Source organism: Panthera onca, chromosome A2 (assembly GCF_046562875.1).
Source record: "Panthera onca isolate mPanOnc1 chromosome A2, mPanOnc1 haplotype 2, whole genome shotgun sequence".
Taxonomy (NCBI): Eukaryota; Metazoa; Chordata; class Mammalia; order Carnivora; family Felidae; genus Panthera; species Panthera onca.
Window position 1 is genome coordinate 154,010,204 of NC_138340.1, and position 22,988 is coordinate 154,033,191.

At 45.7% G+C, this 22,988-nt stretch overlaps 1 protein-coding gene across 4 annotated transcripts in view; it reads right to left on the reverse strand.

Moving 5' to 3' along the window:
• HIPK2 (homeodomain interacting protein kinase 2) overlaps positions 1-22,988 on the reverse strand; it is a 188,830-nt gene that overhangs the window by 30,847 nt on the left and 134,995 nt on the right. For 2 of the 4 annotated variants that reach the window (XM_060633925.3, XM_060633928.3), the window contains exons 7-12: positions 21,110-21,272; positions 17,615-17,741; positions 16,538-16,659; positions 6,920-7,062; positions 4,024-4,203; positions 1,306-1,587 (exon numbers count right to left, since the gene is read on the reverse strand). In XM_060633925.3, the coding sequence (XP_060489908.2) occupies positions 1,306-1,587; positions 4,024-4,203; positions 6,920-7,062; positions 16,538-16,659; positions 17,615-17,741; positions 21,110-21,272 (1,017 nt within the window). Of the gene's footprint in view, positions 1-1,305; positions 1,588-4,023; positions 4,204-6,919; positions 7,063-16,537; positions 16,660-17,614; positions 17,823-21,109; positions 21,273-22,988 lie in introns of all 4 variants that reach the window. The other 2 variants (XM_060633922.3, XM_060633927.3) reach the window with 1 other exon arrangement.

The window sequence follows — 22,988 nt, forward strand, 5'->3', positions numbered from 1 at the left end:
GGAACAGGCAGGTGGGGAGTGAAACACTGTGCCCGGTCTCCCCAGTGCAGCCCACCCCCCATGACATCCCCCAGTGCTCCCCTCCCCCACCCCAGAAGTGTTCCGCTATATTCTCTTCTGAGACACACTGAAGGCCACGCTGAGACGTTAAGAGGGGAAGGAGGATACTGGAATGGGACATGTACTAGGTCTGTCATGAGATAACAAAACAAAATAGAGTTCATTATGAAGACAGGAAGGAGAGAGCCTGGACTGGAACAGCTATAGTGAGACTGTTTTAATTAATCTATCTGTACATTTGGTAATGATCTCAAGTGTGGGAATGTATTATTTAATCAAGAAGACTGGTGATTACTAATTAGCTACATTGTATCCAATCAGGAATGAATAACCGGGGCCGAATTGTGAACGTTAAGCTTCGCATCAGGGAGCAGTGTATGTGCTGACCAGAAGCGCTGGGCTCGGCGGTGACAGGCCTCCCGTCCCCGACTCTTGGTCCCAGCGGGAGAGGCCAGCGGGTCGGAGTTGGGGTTGTGAGCCTTTGGGATCTACGAGGCCCGGAGGCCCCTGGGGATGCAGAAGGCCAGGGGACCAACTGTTCCGGAGGGGCTAGCTCCAGGGGCTCATCAGGCAGCCCAAGTACAAACTGCACCCTGCTGAAGTCTGGCTGGAAAATGTAGGAAAAGAGGCTTTGGTGCCAGGGTTAGTAGTCTTGCAAATATAATAAATATTCCTTTCCCCTTCCCAGGAGGGATACAGAGCATAAAAGGAGTTCTTACTACTTTGGAATAAACAGTAACGCTCTCTGGGTGAAGAGCCAACTGGCAGCTTGAAAGATTGGGTTAATCAGACACGGAGAAATTTCTGATTAATTGGACAATGATTTCGAATTCCGAGAGAGCCAAGGCGATGCTAGAGAAATATCCTGACCAACTGGGAACAAATTCAACAGCCCAAGGCAGAGATGTTTAAGCTCACACAGGACTTGAAATACACTGGCGTTGTGCACAATTGGTCTCAAGTCGCCCAAATGTATGGAGACTAGAACTATTTTTCGAGACCAAAGTGATTCCGGATTGTTTTGGCATTGAACAATTATGGAAACTCTGTTTGATGGTCCCTTGACATCACTTCAGGACTCTAGGACACGACAAGACCAAAACTTGGGGGCCAGGAGCCAGAGCTCATCACGTCTGACGATGGACAGCGGCCCGGGCCCGCCCACGGAGGACCCGGTGAGGCGGCGGCGCGCGGCGCGCCCCCGCCCTGCTCCCTCCCGCGCGTCCGAAGGTGGCACAGCCTCACCTGGTGGGCGCATGCTTCTGTTCCTCCTCCTCGTCCGTGTCGCTGCTGATGGTGATGACGCTGACCGTGGGGCTGGGGGTGTCGGGAATGACAATCGTCTGCCGCTGCCGCTCCCTGGTGGTGCTGGACGCCCCGTCGCCCCACCCGCACGTGACGGAGGAGCTGCAGGCGGGACTGCTGTGCACCAGGGCGCAGCGCGGAGGCGTGTTCTCCTTGACGCGCTTGGACCGCTGAGGGGAGCTGATGGCCTGCGAGGAGGACACCTCACAGGTGGAGACGTTTCTGTAACGACAAAGCCACGCACGCTCACGGAGGAAGGCCGGGCCCCGCGGCTCCTCCCGAGGAGGTCCACAGACACCAGCCTTGCCCGATCTCCATTCAAGAGTCGGAGGCTCGGGCGCTCGGGTGTCTTCTGTAATTGCAGAAGCGGCTGCCCCTGAAGCTCTTTCTTTCAGTTACTTGCTACGCAGATGGCCCTGTCTGGGCTCTGGTTCGGGGCCACGTGCCTGTTCCCAGCAGGACAAAGGGAGCGGCCAGGGCTTTAAGCTCGTGCTCAAGGACCCGGCTGGTCTGTGGGGGCAGGTGCAGTGCCCTGGGCCTCAGGGCTGTCTGCTCCACTGCAGCCCCGTCTTCGGGGGTCAAGGCCTGGCTTCCTGAGCTCCATCTGGTGGTTCTCTGGTCGTGTACTTGGGTCTTGTTTCGAAGGGACTTGAAAGAAATGTTATTTGCCACATAAAGCTTTGGTGTCCTTGCTAATGGCTGTTTTGCCACGCGTGGAACGCAAACACCCACGTCTTTTTACACCACAGCCTCATAGGAAGTCTACCAGTCTGTCTGAGCTGGAATGAAAAGCTGGGCAGGATGCAGGAGGAAAAGGTGTGCTTAACCAGGGACCTGTTAATCTGGAGTTTTTGATCGACTCGAAATTCCTTAACAAACTGGCAGCTGTGGTTTCTGGTAACTTTGGGGAAAAAATGTCTTATCTTTCCCCCACCCACTAACCTTTGCCGACCTCGGTCATATCTGTACAGTGAGAGGCCAAAGAAACTTTTGAAGATGCTGGTATGTCCTTACAGGTTCTAGCGCTTTCTAGCTAAAAGGCAGGAAGATGAAAACAATTCTGTAGATTTATTGAATTTTCTATCCAGCTGGTGTCAGATATGTTGCTTGTTCCTTTCTGGGGGGTGGGCACTAACTTTTACCGATACCATTGGCCCACTGTTTGTAGTCAGCATAAATCTATATATTTGTTACTGCTTGCTTTGTTACAATTTTGAGATTATGTTTTCACTACCCCAGCAGTTAAAATAGCTCCACTTGGCACTGTTGAAAGGAAAGGGAGCCTGGCTGCACCGCCCAACAAGGGAGAGCCTTCTGTTTTGCCTAAGGCATTGGTCTTAAAAATAGGCAAAAACAAAACTTTCAGTATAATTATACCGATCTTGAGAAGCACTGGCAATAAGCCGTCATAAAGCCAGCTGGGTGGTGACTTGGCAACAGGGAGGGGCTTGTCAACAGGTTGGGAGGCTAAGAGTTCTTACTGCCCCCGCTTGACAAGGTGAGCCATGAGGATGCTAAGATCAGCATAGGGTCAGGCTGGTATTCCATGTGACCACCCACATGGCTGGGCATGACAGAGCAAAGGACTGAGGCGGTGGCCTCCGTTGCCACCCCGTCTAATAATGACATGGGTGCATTGTCACGGGGCTGCCGCAGATCTGAGATGGATTTCTGTGGGTTGTCAGAAACACCCAAATGAGGAATCTTGAAGAAGAATGACAACTCAAAGGAAGTCAGCTCTTGGGTTAATCTTCAGAGAATAATAAAAAAACAAAAACAACAAAAAAAACCCCATAGGCCTAATATCTGGCCCCTGGTTAAATGAGGAAGTAAAACCAAAATTCACTAGACATTTTATGTACTGGACTTCTTTCTCTTGATTAACCTATTCCAAAGAAACAATTAAGGGCCTCCAAAGTCAGTGCTGCTGGAGAAAGCTGTAGAAGCAATTCTGTAGCCACACAATTTTGACTATATATACATATATATACACACACACACACACACACACAAAGTCACCCTTTGTAAGTGTTTGATGAGTTTTGACAAATGTACATGTTGCCTCTGCCAATCCAGAGAACTTTTTCATCACCCTGGGAAGTTCCCTCATGCTCTTTCCTTGTCAATCCCCTCCTCACCCACCCAGTAGTCCCTGGCAACTCTGGATCCAGTTTTGCCTTTCCAAAATGCCATATAAATGGGATCATGCAGTATGTGGCCTTTTCTCTGCCTTGATTTTTAAGAGTTCATTGAGATGAGACTGAATTGAAAGGGAATGAGTAAGATTATTCTGCTGGTAATGTCTAGGATTAACCAAAATTATTGCTTATAATTCAGGAAGCAGCTAAATGAGTTATCTTAGACCTCAGATTTCAAAGAAAGCACATTTTGGGGTGCCTGGGTAGCTCAGTCAGTTAAGCGTCCGATTCTTGGTCTCGGCTTGGGTCACGATCTCATGGTTGGTGAGTTTGAGCCCCATATCGGGCTCTGTGGTGACATTGTGGAGACTGCTTGGGATTCTGTCTCTGCGTCTCTCTGCCCCTTCCCTGCTCTATGCTCTCTCTCTCTCTCAAAATAAATAGATAAAACTTAAAAAACATCTCTGTAACTTGCAATCTTCTGAGGTTTTTCTCCTCAAGGGCAACTCCCACCACCTACCTTGCAGAGGACTGGTGCTGCTTACTCTTCCGGGAGGAGGTGGTGCTGGTTGGCTGCTGCCGCATCACGTGGGCCACGCCTACATTTAAGGGCTGGGCTGCTGGAAGGGTCACATGACCAGTCAATAGCGCAGGCTGCTGCATGATGGGATTGTAATGGCTGCCGTGAGCGTGGGTGTTCCTGAGCGGGAGATGGGAGAAACAAGGCTCTTTATTGATTTTATAAATATGGAGCTTCTTTTTAAGATAAAGCTTCCTCCCCGATTAAAAGCCAAATTAAAACTAAAAGTTGGTTCTCACTAGCTCAGGGAGTTGTTGAAGAGATGAGCTCACCAGGTAGGTCTCCCAGGTGTGGTGAAGTTTAAGTGATGTTCTGAAGGAGTGGGCAGCGACACGATTTGTGGGTAAGTGAGAAAGAGGTCGTTTCGCGGGGGAAGAATTGGCAAGTTGCAGGTTCAGCGGAGAGAAGATAACTATCCCCTCTACCTTTTAAAGTCCCTAAACAGATGACTGTGCTGTGCATTTTATTTTAGAATTTACAAGTGCTTTTAAATGGGTTATTGCATTCTGTGAGGTAGGATACTGTAATACCACTTTACAAACGAGGAATTTGTCGCTTCTGTTAAAACAGCTTTGGAAACCAGGAGTCGTAGGTTTCTGCTGTTTGGAAGTGTTAACATTCTTTTGAATTCTCTCGGTGGCTAGCACAATGCTCAGGCGTGTAGCAGCTGATCAGTTAATGACATGCTTGCTGAATGAACAATTAGATTAACCGAAGGTTGACGAGATGTGAATGGAACTTGGTACTAAGTCAAAGTTAATACGAGACACCTATGGACAGAAGTGCTGCTGGCAGCCATTATCCTGAAAGCCGGTTCTCTTTCAAAGTTCTTAGGATCTGGGTTGTATGGAGCTCAGAGGGTTGTTTTCCCAACGAAATATTACAAGTGGTGATTAATTCAGCGACTTGCCCATCAAAGCCCATTTATCACACAATGAAATGAAAAGTTAAAGGAGACTTCATTTGAATTTTAAAAATACTACAAAATTCATCTTTGCAACTTGGGGAAAAGGATGAATAAGGAAAAAGAAGTAAGTAGGTACTTGTGTAGAGATTTTGATAGAGTCTTGGACATTGACATTTAGAAACAGATGTTATGGCTTCTTTATTGTGTTGTTGCTATTTCTTCTACGGACATGGCATTGTTTTTCCTTTGATAGAAAAGTCTAGGATCTGTACCTCTCTCTCTTGTTTATATGATTGTGCATGTTCTTTGGCCCACACATGAAATGGAGAAGAGATTGGAAAGAAAGTGTTGTCTTTAAGTGTTCTCTGTGGTAACCAGGTAGGAGCTGAGGAGGGAGGAGGAATGAGAAAATCTGTGTGAGTTTTGCTGAAGTTAAATGAGTTATAAATGCTGAAAGACAAAGGAAAAAAGTAGCATGGCATGTGTATGGTCTTTTAGGAGAAAAGGGGGCAGGGGGAGAAAAAACCAATTGGTCAAATAGCTTTCCACTCGGTCACTGTTCCTAATGAGCTGGAGAGGGAAGGCAATCTCTCTGAGCATGAACCAGCGTAAATGGGGGAAGGGAAGATAACAGATTTATTTACTGCCTGTCATGTACCAGGTGCTAGTATAATATGTGTTAAATACAGGTCAAGTGCTTTGTAGTTTATCTTCATTTAAACCTCCCAGCAGTTCTGGGAGGTAGGCATTGTTATGCCCACAGTATTGAAGAAGAAACTGAGGCTCATAAAGGCCTCACTCGGATCATGCAGAACCAGAATGGAACCCAGTTTTACCTTGTTTGAACGTGCTTCCAATGAGTGGGGGTGGACTTGGTGGGTGTTGTCGGTGGGAAGTGAGTGGGGCTGCAGGAAAGAGCCTGCGTCCTCTCTTGTTTGTACTAGTCAGAACATTCAATGGAGGCATAGAGGAAGCTTCACTTGAGGCCTGACCTGGGGCTTCTATCTCCACGCCTCTTGTTTTACCAGGCGCTCTTCGTTCACGACAGCCTCTTAGATCCGAAAAGAAATTGCAAGGCGGCTCCACGCTTGGTATAGAGAGTGTCGGAAGGTGGAGAGACGCCGGATGTTCGGGCTGCACGAGAGAGCCCAGAGGGCCACGGGAAGCCGGAAACAACTTGGGGACTGCCATCGGTGCGGGGGGCACAGTGGTGGCGTTGGGACGGAGTGGGTGGAGAGTACAAGGAGAAGTGGAAAGTGGCCATAAGAACAACAGAGCAAGGTGTTGGTGAGGAAGTCAGTGAGTGGGATGGGTGGGGTTCTGGAAACATACAGGGCTATGGTGTGCTGGTGGCCGTCAGCACGTGCCTCTGGGGTCTGTGGAAAATGGACTTTGATCTATCAGCTATGACTATTAGCTGAAGAGGCACGTTCAGCAAACATGCCAGAGTTTACCATTCCAAATAAACCCCATTCTGTCAGCTTTCCCCCGAGAGGGCAGATACAACTCCAGTGTGCCCATGTCTCAAAACACCTTGAGAACACTTTCTAGAACTGCGTAGGAGCCTCAGGGACTTTCTTCCGCATTCTTTCACTGCCGACAAATCTTTGTTTTCCGGGAGTGGAATTTAATTCTGAGAAACAAACCAAGAATCAACCAGATGCGGGTCCCTGGATCACACCGGCGATCAAATGATGTAACTGAATTTGGGGTCGAAAATGACAAGTGACCGTAAAGTAATGAAGCTGATTTTCTCATGTCCTGGTACATTTATTTAAAAATTCACCCTCATAACACTGTAGTTGTATCCCACCTAATACTCTGTTTAATTTCAAAAGTTCCCTGTAAACCAGAGAATTCACAATGCAGGCCAGTCTGGCAGCTCTCCGGGTGAGCCGTGGACACAGACACACGTGCTTTCCTGCTTACCTCCAGTCGGCCAACTGCTGGGTGCCTGCCATGGTCTCGGGAATCACAGTCGCGTGCTGCACTGATGTGTGGGTGGCCACTCCGGTCAGCTGCTGCCATGCTGGGGGAAGCAGGATTTGCTGGGTCCCACTTGGCCAGGCCTGCTGCAGAACAGAGGACATGGGCCATCAACATGTTTGTTAATCACACAATCACTCAATAATGAGTCAAGCCCTTATTCTGTGCCCCAGGTTGTTCTGGACCCTGTGATGGGTGTCAAAGTGGAGACCTGGTCTTTGGCCTCAAAAACTAAGGTAAGGGGAGATAAAATTCACATCTGTGAACTACCTAGAAGATAATAAGTACATGGGCAAAGAGTCGTATGGAAGGGATTTATTCATGTTGAGGAATGATTTATTTATAATTTGCTCTAAGAACAGTGCTCACAGTTTCCAAAAGTTCGCATATTGATTTGTTCTGGCACACAACCATATGCAAGAGATTGAGACAGTTGAATTGGACCATACAAGGGTGACTTTTGCCCTCAAGAAGTTTTCCATCTAATATCCTTTATTTACTATTTTACCATTTGTTTATTAGAGTCGAGACCTCCAATTTGTGTTATCTTCTGAATCTAAGTTAGCATAATTCTTTACTTTTGATTAAAACTATGTATTTATTTAAGAGAGAGAGTGCGTGCGTGCAAGCATTGGAGGGAGGAAGGGAAGGAGAGAGAGAGAGAGAGAATGAATGAATGAATGAATCCCAAGTGGGCTCCATGCTGAGCCCAACATGGGGCTCGATCCCATGACCCTGGGATCATGACCTAAGCCGAAATCAAGATTTAGATGCTCAAATGACTGAGCCACCCAGGCACCGCTAAGTTAACATAATTCTGAGATCACCAAATATCTACTACTTGCCCACATCTGAGAGCAAGCAAGCAAGCATGAAATAAAATTCTTAGCTGGGACTATAAGCTTAATTGAGAATTACCTTGACCTTACCTCAAAGCAAAAATGAGATGTAGTTGGAGGGTCATAGCTTGATTCTACGTCAATATTAAGATTTTTCTAAGAAGTCTAAAATGAACTGTCCTGACTCTTCCTTGAAAAGACTCACGGTGGCGGGGGGGGGGGGGGGTATATGTGGTGTTCTCTGCTTTCTATATTCTCAATCACTACCCTGCTTGCCTTTGGTTATCAAGTGATTCAGACTGAACACAGTTGTCCATAGTTGGACACTGAAAGGAACACCACTAAGGTAAAATCTCGGGCAGGTCAAGAATTTAAAGATGTATGATTTCAGTTATATCTCGTTCTTTCCACTGGGCTGGATATCGCTAACACTGGGTGATTTATGTAATACAGTGCTCCACAAACTGTATCTTTTTTTTTTTAGGCTGCATCTTTAATATGTGTGTTTTGGCTCATATGTACAAACACACACTTGGAAATGAATCACAAACTTGAGTCAAAGCGTTACAAAAAGTGATGTGCATAAAAATGATAAAAGCACATTTTATTTTATTTATTTATTTAAAAAAATTTTTTTTACATTTATTTATTTTTGAGAAACAGAGTGAGACAAAGTGTGAGCGGGGGAGGGGCAGAAAGAGAGGGAGACACAGGATCTGAAGCAGGCTCCAGGCTCTGAGCCGTCAGCACATAGCCTGATGCGGGGCTCGAACCTACAAACTGTGAGATTATGACCTGAGCTGAAGTCGGACGCTCAACCGACTGAGCCACCCAGGCACCCCAAGAGCCTTTTAGATCTGAGTGGATGGTTCACCTGGTCCATCCTTCTCATGGTGCAGAGGAGGCCCCATGAGGTCTCATACCTTTTTTACATTGCCTGTTTGCTTACTGATCTGTTTTGATACAGGCAAAAAGCTTAGGGACAACAGTTCATACAGAAAGTGCTTAATGTTTGTTGTAAGATGAAAGAAGCAATCCTACCAAGGCAATTAATTATAGTTAACTATATTTCAAGCTTACTGAATTCAGACACAGCAGAAAAATAATTTAATCGATCAATTAAAACAGTTACGAGCTCAAAAAGTTAAATGAATAACAATTTCGTTGGCAGTAACATTTAAACAACTTTGAAACTCTTTTCCGCTTTCTGGAAAAGCATGTGTTTTGACTGTCACTTTTAAATAATAAATCTTGATAACAGGTTAAGGACATTTTTTCCCCCACTCCCCTAAAATGGATGTTAGCATTTTACCTGTAAGAGACAGGGTAAAGGCTGTTTTTGACCCCTTTCACTGATGGACACGTTCAACTCATTTGAGATGACACTTCATACTTGCATAATGACTTGTATACACTTGTATAGTTTATAACTTTGTAATACATTTTTAAGATTACAGCCCATACTTCTTGGTGCCAAGCACAGAGCTAAGACCATAGATAGGTTTCTCACTTCATGCTAACACCAGTTCTGTGAGCTAAGGACTATTATTTTTTCCCATTTCTCAGATGGATAAACTGAACTACACAGAAACTAAATAACCTACCCAAAAAGGCAGTAAATTAAACGTATACATTTATTGCACTCCTTCTCTAAACCCAACTGAAATGATAGTGAAGGAATAAAAACATAATACAGAGATCCATAAGGACAGAAACAACAGGGGAGACAATAACCATTAGCAAAATTTTGGAAGCTGGGAAAGAGAAGGGCAATTACGGAGTCAGAAGACTGGGGCATCTAAGGTCAAGTCTGCATATTAAATCGTGAGATTCCTTTACCCCTCAGGTTGCAGATCCCTGGTATGTAGGCTTACACCGTCCCTCCCCACTCCCCACCAAAGCAGGAGGCAGGAAGATCCTCTCTAGGAAAACCCACAAGTCCAAGATAAAGAACTACAAACACATGTGAGGAGTAGGGAGTCTGCCAATGACAATCACGGGCTCACCCCTCTCAGACTAGAGAGACCACATTCAACAGTCCTGCCCCTTCTGCAGCTTTCAAATTAGCTTTCCAGTGCTCCAGTCTTAAATACAAGTGAACAGCCAACGATAACCAGATGTTAAAGGAAGCTTCTAACATCAAAGTCTAAAGCAAAACAAGAAACTCAGAGGAAACAAAAACAGTGTAGGAATCAGAAGAAAATTTCCAAAAATTTATACTGTACACAGAGTTAAAAAAATGTTTATTTTGTTTCAATCATATATATATATATATATATGAAACAAGGTCATATATAGGAATATATATTTATATATCCATATCTGTATTCAGAGAATAAGAATTCTTAGAAATGAGAACTATAACAAATTAATTCCATAGAAGTTTTTTTTTTTTTAAAGTTTATTTATTTTTGAGAGAGACAGAGTGTACGAGCAGGGGAGGGGCAGAGAGAGAGAGAGAGAGAATCCCAAGCAGGCTCCACCCTGTCAGCTCACAGCCCGACATGGGGCTCAATCTCACAAACTGTGAGATCATGGCCTGAGCCAAAATCAAGAGTCAGATGCTTAACTGAATGAACCATGCAGGCGCCCTTCCATAGAAGGTTTTAAAAAAAGCTGAGAAAATCTCAACTGTGGTAAGATAGCACAGATAGAATAGAGAGAGAGAAAATGGTGGGGAGTGGGGGGAGATACATGAAAATCATTAGAGCGATTCAGGAGTGCCAACACCCAATGAAGAATTTCACAAAGAAGGAGTGAAAATGGATGGGAAAAAATTAACGAAGGAAAAATAAAAACTTCCATACTGACAGGGCAAAAACAGTGTTCAGGACAATGTATAAAGAATCACCCATGGGAAAGCATATAGATTATGAAATTTCAGACCATTGTGGACAAGGAGAGTCTTAAAAAGTTCTCAGAGAAAAAAACAACAGACACAACTTGTCAATAAGCTGAAACACGTCAACACATCAGACACCCAAACCGTGACTGGCTCTGGAGGAATCTGGGGTTGCATATAAATGTACAGAGAGGGAACCAACCAAATGAAAAAATGAAACCGCCATCAACTCCAGGAAAAACAAGTTGTCTAGGAAAAGAAATAGAATCATAGTATGCTGTGAGGCTCAACTGAGAATATTATACAATACTGATGGTAGTAAGTATTAATAATGCAGAGTGGTGGAATAAGAAACTTCCATGGTAAGAATGGGGGAAAGGAAGAGAGAGAACGAGTGAGAGAGAGAGAGCATGACTGCGTGTGTGCTGTTGGGTTGGGGTGGGTTAGGGGGCTAAGTCTTTATCTTCCACAGTAGGAAGTCCATTGATACCCAAAATGGGAATATCAGTAAAAAGCAGTTTAAGCACGTTATTTAGAAACATGGGAGTTAAATAACGAAATAAAAGACTTGGGGCACCTGGGTGGCTCAGTCAGTTAAGCATCTGACACTTGGTTTCAGCTCAAGGCATGATCTCATGGTTCATGAGTTGAAGCTCCACATCGGGCTCTGTGCTGACAGAGCAGAGCCTGCTTGGGATTCTCTCTCCCTCTCTTTCCGCCCCTCCTGAGCACTCTCTCTCTCTCTCTCTCAAAATAAATAAACTTTATAAACAAACAAAAGAGTTTAAAAATTATTTGGGGGAAGTGGAAATTAGGGGTGGGATAGAGCAGGCAACCACTATTTTCTTAGAAGTCTGTGGACTCATTTCACTTTAAAAATTAGGTACATGTGTTAATTTGAAAAAAATGTTAAATTCGAAAGTAGGTTCCCTACAGTTATGTAGCTGGTAAGTGGTGGGACTGGCTTCTCTGACTTCCAGGCAATCAAATTTCAGAGCCCATGTTCTTACCAGTGTACTACCTTACTTTATGGAGAGGATGCGCAGAAACGATGGCTCTATTCAGGATCAGGGCTGGTGGTGAAGGCATAAAAGTCACATGAAAAAGTGTTCCTTATTCATGAACAACCCAGGCACCAAGCAAGACAGAAGCAGATAGCAAGACAGAATGGCTGGAGGGACTGCTTGCTGAAAATATTACCAGAGGAGGTAATGAATGAGAAGCACTGAAGTTTTGTAATTTGGATGGCTGAAAAAGTTCTAGGGAGACATTTGAAGGGATTCGGGTGCTAGGACTAGAAGCATGCATAGATCTTCAAAAGGCTGGGGTCTAGAAGGATATGGCAAACCTCCACCTCTTGGGGGCGCTCTGAATTTCTGTTCCAGCCTTGCGAGTCCAAGGGGGTTTTGGATCCTGCCAACTTGAAAAGTGAGCTCAATTCAATACTGTCTCAATCAAGAGCTGTATGTTCCATCTCTCTGCCTTTATCCACTTATCCACAATCTCTGATGGTGGTCAAGGTGTCAGCGCAGGCCCCAGGCATGGGACGACAGAGGGGACAGCCCCCTGTGGGTAGTACCAGCAAGGCTGGGACTGGCAAGACAGTTGGTAAACATCACTCCCGTATCATGTAAACAAGAGGGTGTGATTTCACTCCGGCCTCCCACGCACACATCCTTGGGGAACCCCGGAGAGACTGCTTCCCTTCAAAGGACATGGGGTGCTGCTGGAAGGTGGGGAGGAAAAAGCAAAGCAAACACAACTAACGTGGGATGGATTCAAATGACTCCATTCCTAAACCTTCACAAATAAAAACCTTGAAAAGATTTAAATATTTTAATATTTTTTAAATGTTTGTTTATTTTTGAGAGAGAGAGGGAGAGAGAGAGAGGGAGAGAGAACATGAGCAGGAGAGGGGTAGAGAGAGAGGGAAACACAGAATATGAAGCAGGCTCCAGGCTCCAAGCTGTCAGAACAGAGCCCGACGCAGGGCTTGAACTCACGACCCATGAGATCATGACCTGAGCCGAAGTCGGACTCTTAACCAACTGAGCCACTCAGGCGCTCCTAAGGTGTAAATATTTGTAAAAAGAACGATGCCCACTTTTCAACGATGTTTAAAGGAAAGAACAATATCTGGGGTGCCTCTGCCTGATACCTAGCAATTTACCCAGAGAAAAATGAAGGCACTAGTTTAAATGTTTAGTTATTGTTCTTTTATAGCCACCATACTAGTTTTAGAAGTCAGCTTGCTTTTGTCCTTTGAAGGGATATTTAAAAATACCTAGGAGAGAGCTCCCCCTTTACACTAACACACTGGCATGGATTAAGTGACAAACAGAGAAAGAAAAAGCAACCAACTGACAGAAAGGCACAACGTGATCCTGGATAGGGCAGGAAGTTGTTTTCACCTAATACAAGAAATCTTTGCATGTGGAGGCGCATTGGTGTTCCGTGTCCTTTTTAATGGCTATGTGGCGTTCCGTTTTGCGTACACATCCATTTATTTAACAGATCTCCTACTGATGGACATTCAAACTGCTTCCAGCAGCTCCCCGTTATAAACACTGCAGTGACTAAAATCTTTGCACATGTAATTTTTATTTCCGCTCCTGATTACAGCTTTGGGTTAAGCCCGCTTGGAGATTTACAGCACTCTAGGGACTCTTTTTCAAGTGGGCAAAAAGGCAAAGCTCTTCCCTGCTATGATTAAAAGACAAACAAATTCAGAAATGCTGAGCCTGTTGGTTTGCACCAAACTGAACAACGGAGAAAGCTGAGGTTAGCTAATAAGAATGCTAATTATTGTTTCTTTCAGAAATGATTTCTGGCTTACCGGGGTTAAGTGCGCCAACGAAAAAAGATCTGTAAGTACATGTGAGTTCTCTAGGTTTTGGCTCGCAGAGGAGGAGCACTGGGAGGCTGGTCTGGGTTTCTGCCACTCAGATAAAGTACGAACAAGCTATGCTGCCCCCAGAGTGAGCCTGTGGTTCCTTCTCTTGATCTTTCTCGGCTTTTTCCGAACTCCCTACTATGAAACCGTGCGAGCAAAAAGAAGCCATGAGGACCAGTGAGAGAGGGAAGAAAAGGCTTGCTTTAAGTACAGAAGATTCTCTGTTTATAAATTTTCAGCAACAAAATTTGGTGTGCCACCAGAAGCTGGTGTTAGTGTCACTGCGGAGTCAATTTGCACTTAAGAACAGAGATGAAGAATGGTTAATATCAACCTGAAATAAGCTGTTCCAGGAAACAGAAGAAGAGGTTAATAATATCCCACACATTTTATGAGACGGGGTAACCTCGATGCTCAAGTTAGATAAGGATTCTATAAGAAAGAGAAATTATATGCCATTTCTCACTTCTGGACATAGAAATAAAAACACTAGCCACATATTTACAAACAGCCCAATACTGGAAAGCATACAAGCATATCAAACGAACATGATTAAAGCTCATCTTGGAAATATAAGGATAGTTTAACATTAAGAACCTGTTAATGTAACGTGTCACATTAATAGATTAATGAACAAAAAACACAAGTATTTTAACAGATGCAGAAAGAACGTGTGACATAACTCAATATTCATTAAAAGATTAGCAAGCTTGGGAAAGCGGTCTCCACCAAATATTGATAGCAGACCAAATATGGCAGAGAGCTAGAAGAATTTCCTGTAAAGTCAGGGACCAATTAAGGATGTCCAGTGTCAACACTGTTAGTGATCATTGTTTTGAGGTGCTGGCAGCACAGTAGAATAAGGAGTGTAAAGGAAGAAACAAAGCTAGTAAGATGGTCCATAGAAGAAATCCAAGGGAATTCCCAGAAACAATCATAACTAATCAGAGTTTAGAAGGACTTCCAGATAACAAACTCAGTAGACCAAAATCAGTTTTAGTCCTATAAACCAAAACCAAATACTTGGAAAATAAAATCAATAAAATTATTAATAGCAAAACCTGTAAAATATTTAGGAACTGTTCTCACAGAAGAAAACTTTAATAAAAAGAGTGAAAGATAACATATACAGTTATGCCGTGTTTGTGCCTGAAATGACTTAATGCCATAAGGATGTCAGCTTTTCCTAAAGTAAATATAGATTTAGCCCCAGTCTAAGTAAATGCACATCAGGGTTTTCTGTTTTGAAAAGATGATTGCTAAAAAAAGAGAAAAGAAAAAAGAGAAGACAGTTGCTAATTGCTGTGCGACTCTGAGCCAATGACTGTTTTGTTTGTAACAGTGACGTTTAAATACATATGAAAAGTGAAGGGACAAGGACAGACAGGGGACTTTTGAAAAATGAAACAGGAACAGGGCTTTCTCAATCAGACAGCAAGGCAGGTGTTAGTTATCACAGTTAAGACGGCAGGATGAGGAAGGCCGTGGAAAAGAGAGCACAAACAGACCTGTACAGTTTCACTACGTTAAAATTAAAACCAAAAACTTTTTTTTTTAATGTTCATTTATTTTTAAGAGACAGAGCATGAGCAGGAGAGGGACAGAGAGAGAGGGAGACACAGAATCCAAAGCAGGCTCCAGGCTCTGAGCTGTCAGCACAGAAGCCCGACATGGGGCTCGAACCTACAGACTGCGAGATCATGACCTGAGCTGAAGTCGGATGCTCAACCAACTGAGCCACCCAGGAACCCCCAAAACTTCTTTTTTTTAAAAATAAAGTTTATTTATTTTGAGAGAGAGAGAGAGAGAGAGAGAGAGAGAGAGAGTATGAGTGAGCAGGGGAAAGGCAGAAAGAGGAAGAGAGAGAATCCCAAGCAGGCTCCGTGCTGTCAGCGCAGAGCCTGATGTGGGGCTTGAGCTCATGAACCGTGAGGTCACAAACTGAGCCGAAACCAACAAGTCAGAGGCTTAACCGACGGAGCCACCCAGGTGCCCCCAAACCAAAAACTTCTATTCAACAAAAGATACCGTAAGTCAAGTGTCCGTAGGAACACTCTGAGAGAAGGCTTTGGGAACCTACCTTATTTAAAAATAAATGTGCTTCTAAAGGACATGTAGGTTAAGCTGTCCTTGATGCCCAGTGATAGAAATGAAAGTATGGGGGCAATGTGGCACGGTGGTTAAATACAGATGCCAGCATCCAACCTCCAGGGTTCGTGTCCTGGTTCTGGCACCTATTTGCTGGGGGACTCTGAGCCAGTGATTGTGCCTGCTCTCCGTATTTGTCAACTGGAGACAAATACCTTACGTATCGTGCTGTTGTGGGGATTAAATCAATTAAACAGTTACAGAGTGTCTGGCATAATGATGATGTATTTGTTCAAGTGCCGTTCAGGATCGATTACTGTTATCACTGCATCCCTACGTTACCTTAAACTTCCACAACACTTTACACATTTCCAACCACTGTCACCTCTTGTGCTCTCCCTCTACCATTGGAGTACCTATGTGAACAGATAAGGAAGGTTCCAGCTCACAGCTTCTGTGATCCTGGTTTTGCAACTCCTTATAAAATAAGGAGATAAATCTCCAAGGCTCCTTTTGGCTCTAAAAAAAAAATCATTTCTATCTGGTAAGAAAGAAATTTGAGGCAAAGAAATGTTAACTGACTTGCCTTAGGTCACACAGTTATTAGTAGAGTTAGGATTAAAACCTATGTCTTCCATATTAATTTGCATTATAAAGCCACAATAGTTAATAATAATTTCCCCAGACTCTCCCTATGTCTAAATTTCTTCTTGGAATTATAAGCAAGATAACGTAGGGAGGTGATTCACCGAGGGATCATTCAGAATATTACTGGTATCTTCTAATGAGTCCAAGCACCTAACTCATTACCACGGAGGGAATTAGCAGAGATATATCTCTTTTGTGAACAACATTAACAGGGATAATGGCAATACCAGTAGTAATAAAGAAGGAATTACCTGGGCCAGCAGACCTGGTTGGATCTGAAGGGGCTGTGCTCCCGGGGCTTGAGTGACGAGGGGAACCGCATTCTCCATTCGCACGGAATAGCCAGCGTGCTTAGAGGGAGAGGCCTGCAGCCCTGTTCCGGACAGCGGCAAGGGAGAGAGGGGTTGGTGAGTGGCTGGAAACAGCTGGACGCGGAGAACCTTCCTAGCCAGCTGCGTCCGCTCCCGTCTCCCCTTCGCACCAGTCCCCGCCAGGTATCACCTGGTCCTTTGCAAGTCTCCCCTTCAGTTTCCAACTTAAAAATGTTAAAGCCACAGAAACCAACTTGGAATGTTTTCGGAGACTAGGAGGTCAAATTAAGGAGTCTGTAAAGCCAAAGATGGAACGGTTATGCTGACAAATTACACCAGAAAGACAGCTTCTGACATGAAAATACACTGGTGTATGTCAAAGCAGGGGTGTCGGGGAATAGCCTGTGAATCCACTAGAAGCCCTCTGTCTGGAACTGAGCATCCACACACAGGCTCACGCCACAGGGTGTCACGTTTGGGAACAGATACGGAGCTTTCCGTCGACCCTGAGACCTTGTACACAGTCAACCCTGGCTGGTTCTTAGAACTTTCAGGAGAAGAGTGTTGAGGTGCATGGCTAAAGAATCATTTGGGGGACAGGCGTGGGAGGTCCTTTTTGGACAGATTCATATTCTTCGTGAGAACTGGACCCAGTTGGCTGTCAGAGAGTGGCAAGCCCCGAGGACATTTCACTGGAGGAAATACAAGCTGACATCAGCCTAACAAGAAGAACAAAGACAACGTGGGTATTTACAGACAGCTGGCCTGGGACAAAAACACCAGCAGGTGGGGAGAAAAACAACTTGGTGCTGAAGCCTAAGTCCTATTGTTTCTAGGCTGGCCAGAGTAGGAGAGGGGCCCTGACGTTCAGCAATGCCAGTGCTCTCTCGGAAATGAAGAGGGCCTTGGCCTCAGCCTTAGTCCAGGGAGGTGGGCGTGACAGAAAGGCGTGGGCGCCGGTTCCCTGGAGGTGGAACAGGAAGGAGAAGGTGACGGGCCGGGTCTGCTCAGCCTTACCTTGGAAGCCGGGCGGACACACGATGAGAGCTTGCTGGAAGGGGTCAGGCCGGGCACAGATCTGGGCTGTTCCCGTCTGCAGGGGCAGGCTCCGCTGGGCCACTGCAGCCATGGACGCCGCTGAGGGCTGGTAGAGTGCAGATTGGTAGTTTAGTATGGAGACTTCGGGATTGGCTAAGGAAATAGTGGCACTGGTGGAGGTGGGAGCCTAAAGGAATGATGGGGATTGAACAAAAAATAAACAAAAATAAAAAATGAGGGACGTGGCATGTTGGGAGACGCGAGTTTAAATCAAATAAATGAACTCAAAGAGGAGTAAACAAATAAACAAAAACCAAGAGCCAAAAAAGCAAAAACAGAGGGGAGTGGAAACACAGTTGAAGGCTCAGGGAAAAGCAGGCACCTGCAGCCACATTCACCTCAGCATCCCCTTTGGTGCTTATACTCGGGCCAATGCCTAACCTGTGTGGGGCCTAGACCAGAGTGCAAACGGAAGCTTGCGTGCCGTAAGTCTACAAACTGCAAAGTTAAAAATCAGGCCAGAAACCGTTCATGTTCTGCCCTTCTACCTTCCAACAACCTGGAAGGCCAGGTTTGAGTTCAAGACTCTTGGATCCCTTGGCTGCTGCACTGGAACACGGTGACGGTGGGGAGAGCTCACCCCCTGACTGCCTTCTCTTCCTGACCCAGCTGTGTCCCATGACTTGGGGTCTCTCGGTGCACGTATATGGGCCTGCCAGCCCACACCTCTAAGCTCTGTTCACACACCCCTTCCCTGGGGCCTGCGGTGCTGTCCACACTTGGGAGGCAGAGCCAGGAGGAGGCCTCTGCGGGCACAGCGTCCCGGGTACCCAGAGCTTGGCACGGAAGCACACAGACATGGAAGGAGGCTGAAGTGGGCCTCGGAAGGGGGCCTTCCCGCTCAGGTCTGAGGCGAGCACTGTTCACAGATACGCTCAGATGGCTGCGGAACAGGTTACTGCAAATAAACGCGCTACATTAACAGCCAGCCAGGGAGAGGGACACACCGATCCTGGGGTTTCTCATTGGAGTTTGGGGCCTTCTTACGCTGGTTCAGCTTCGTAGGCTGGAGGCCAGAGAGGAAAGACGCCGACGGCTCAGGGGAACTTAAATGGAGAGGGTTAAATGGATTCTGAAATCATGTGCTTTCTCCTGCCTCTTTCAGAAAGAGACCTCACTTGAGAATGAACTTCCATGGAAAGCAAGGCCACAGAAGGAAAATCGGTTCTAAATTGGGAATTTTCTAGCTTCTTCACACGGATCCTGCAGCAAGATAGGTGGAGGTTACCGGGGTCATCGAATTCAACATTGCCTAACACAGGTTTTGCCACTAGAGGTTATGGACGAGGAGGAAAGAGCCACAAGCCATCCTGGACAAGTACAGGAGTAGAGTTTTAAGAAGGGTACGTACACATGTCAAATTTGAGAAAAAGGCTACTCAGTTTATGTGTTTTTTGTTTTTGTTTTTTTTTGTACCTAGGTTTTATGCCCAATTTCAGTGTTAAGCAAATTAATTTGCTTGAAAGTAATCACTAAATTATGTAGCACACACGTTTGGATTTTAGAATACAAATTGCCACAAAGAGTGGGTTTTGGGCCTCTGGGTTGTGCGTGCCACGTGTAGGCTGGCGTCTGTGTTCTCTTACTGTTTCCTCTCTGTTCTCTGCCCAGAGAACCTCTCCTGGAGCCTCGCCCTGTCCCCATTTCCCACTGCCGGCTTGTGCCCCGAGCTTCCCTCTTTGGGGACCGGCACCCTCCAGGTCCCCACGCGGGTCCTCGACTCTTCTGTCTCCCCTACGCCTGCCTTCTTCCAATCGTCCCTGGAACCTGACTCTCAGGGTTTCTCCCCTGGTGGCTGGGCTCTGTTCAGTGAAGTTCTGGCCTCTGCTTTCTCCCTTCCAGTTTTTCTTGGGCACTGAGGCTAGAACATTCTTTCCAAAAGACTACACTTTGTGCATGTTGTCACCTCTGCCCTCAAATCTCCAATTACTGTCTAGTAAACACTATATGCGCATTTGGGTCTGGCACTCCTTACCCATGGTTTGGCCAACCTTCCCTTCCAAATTTACTTCCCTCTGCTTTCTGCGCTCATGGCACCAGCCGGAGAGCACAGGCCCTGCAGACTCACACAAATCCTCCCAGCACATTCTCTCCAAGCCTCTGTGCTTGCTTCAAGGCCTCGCCTGGGTCCCGTGTGCTCCACACTGAAACCCTCCCTGACACCGTCAGTTTAGATGAACTTCTTTATAACATTAACCCATCTGCCAGCTGACGTGATGGGGTTCTGGTGCTGAAGGACAAAACTGTGGTGGTATTTTGTCAAGGCGCGCATATGTCTGGCTGTGGACACCTTAGCCTGAGTGCAGGGCCAGGCACTGGGAGGGACTGTTTGTTTCTTTGGACTCCAGGTCCTAGAGAGCACAAGCTCTTCTAAGGACAGCTTTAAGGACACCAGTGGTCCCGAGGGCGGCACATTCCACGTGGCCTCTCCTGGAGTTTAGGTGGGGGAGAGAGGGATGCCTAGAAGAGGGGGGACATGAGGGAGGAGAAGCTGGAAGCTGGGGTCGGTGCCTCTTCAGTGACAGAGAAGTGAGTGGATGGCCAGGCGGAGGTATTCATACTTCGGGATTAGAACATATACACTCCTCTCCTCCTCTAGAACACACACACACACACACACACACACACACACACACACACGGGAGTGTTGTGGCCACCGCAGACTGATACCAAGGCCGGAAAAATCTAGGGGCAGTTAGTTCTTTGGGGGAAGTGATAAGACTGGAATTTGGGAGTAAAAGTAAAAGTGTCTTAAATAGCAGAGGCAGCCCAGACTAGGATTTGGAAATTATTCAACCAGTAAGTATTTCCGGTAAGTATGTTACCCCTATTTTAAACAGCATGTTAAGTGTGGGGTTCTGCTAATTTTTTCAAGAAGTTGGATATCTGTGAGAAAAAAGCCTTCCTCTCCTGGTCCCTTCTGATGCCAGCTGCTGGGATTCTGGTGACAGACTGATGAATTGATTTTCCCTGTGACTTGGAGAAAGGACAGCTTTTATCTGTCCTGAAAGGAGATCATGTGGACCCAGCAGTGTGGGGACAAGGCGGAGAGACCCGAATGGGGTGACCGCCAGTGTCCCTTCCAGTGCTAGAATTCTTTACCAGGCACATGTCAGGCATAAAAGGATTATAGCAGGAGACTTTCCGTTATTCCCACCTCAGGACCAAGGGAAACACTAAGAGGTACTATCTCAGAAAGAGTACCTTTACAGGGTCCCTGGGTCTCTCAAAGGAAATAACCGTGGAAGCAAACACTTTCTTACATAGTTAAACATGACAGGAGAGGGACTTTGTGCATATTGTCTCTTCTATATGATACTGGAGGAATTTGGCCTCCTGACTAGGTTTGGTGGGAAAATACAATTCCTGATGCACAGTCAGCCTTGCCCACCTTCCCCTTCGCTCCCCATTCACCTGGTTGTGGACAGTGTTCAGCTGGTTGTTGAAAGTCATGGTCAGGTTGGTGGATGTGCTGGGGGCCACATGCGTGATGAAAGGGGTCTTGCTCTGGTTCACGGTGTCATACATATTCACCCGACGCTTGCAAATCTCCATGTTCTGGAAACATGATTTGACGCTGTTCATGCAAAAGACAGAGGCATAAGGGAAAGAGAGGAGGGTAATGCAGTATAAGGGGGGAGAAGACGGAGAGAAAGGGAGAGAACAGTTAATCTAGTAAACAAGACCACTGGGAAAACTTAACTTTAGGTCTAAATTTCCTGGATTTCTCATGCGAAGTCTGCATTTGCTCAAGTCAGTTTGATTCAGATGAATTTCCCCCAGGATGGGCAAAGGTTCTCCATAGCACAACAGACTTGACGGCTCTCGCTGCATTTCCTCATATCGCTGATCTGCTGAACCAACTTCACTGACCATTCTCAGCGTTCGGGGTGGTTTATGGTTTACTCTGGGAACATTCAACAGCAGCTTCCCGCCTCCACCTTACCAAAGACAACTCCTTGTGCTTCTGGGGCACCAGCGCCATCTAGGGGACAGCCGAGGAACCAGCCAAACCCGTATCCGGGCCCAGTTGGCACTGTCTGTCCCCACTGGAACTGCACGTGTTCCAGTGCAGTAATGGGAACAGTAATACCAGTAATAATGGATAATAGTGGTTAACATTTATTGAGAAGTGTGGCAGTTGCTTGCAAGCACTCTTTCACTCAGTCCTACAACACCCGCAGGACGGAGATGGGATAGTTGTCCCTGTTTACGAGTTAAAGGTGTTAAGTTTTAGGGAGGACAGGTCGGGAATCTGCCAAGGCGAAGAGCTAATTACTAGCCATCTTCGTGTGTACACACACATCCTCTTTAACCTCCTTCATCCTCCCTTTTGCTCTTCTCGTTCTTGCCGAGTTACACGAAATAGAAGTTCTCTCCCTCTTTTTCTTCCTCCATTTGTGAATCAAAACAGAACCCTAGTTATGAAAGTCAAGTCTAAAAATGCTGCTGACACCAGCGTCAAGGAAAAGGAAAGCCACAGCGGCCTCAACCACGGAGTTCTTGAAAATCCACCATGAAGTGTCCTTCAGAATTTATACACTGTTTCTCATTCGCTTCTGTTTTCTTTTTTTAATTTTTTTTTTTTTTTTTAGCGTTTATTTATTTTTGAGAGAGACAGAGACAGAATGCGAGTGGCTTAGGGGCAGAGAGAGAGGGGGGACACAGAATCCGAAGCAGGCTCCAGGCCCTGAGCTGTCAGCACAGAGCCCGATGCGGGGCTCGAACCCACAAGCTGTGAGATCATGACCTGAGCCGAAGTCGGACGCTCAACCGACTGAGCCACCCAGGTGCCCCGCTTCTGTTTTCTAATGAAACTTACTTTTCCTCAAATGCTAACATTCAGGATAGTAAAACACATTTAGATTTCAATTTTAAGTACTGATAATGATTATAAATAATGTAATAACTGAATATAAATAAAATATTAGTTTTCTACTCCTTTGAGATTACGCATGTGTGCTATAATTTGGGCCAAGCAGGTGCTTGAGGGCTATCCCGAAACGTCCTTTCCATGACAGGCATTCCGAACTTAGACATGCCCGAAGAATCCTTTCTGAGCTCATGACTACTTAAAATGGCCACACAGTGCACACGAAATAAACACCGACTGATCACCCTGGAGAAAAAGGAAAACATATTCTATGGTAACGAGTAGCTAAAACATACTACTTACAATGCTGGTGATACCGACAGTTTTGGGCATGTACTAAGTGCCAAGCAAACTGCCAAGTGCTTTCACATGGAAGCTGAAGGAATAAAGCGATGTATTTTGTATTCTTTTTGGAATGTA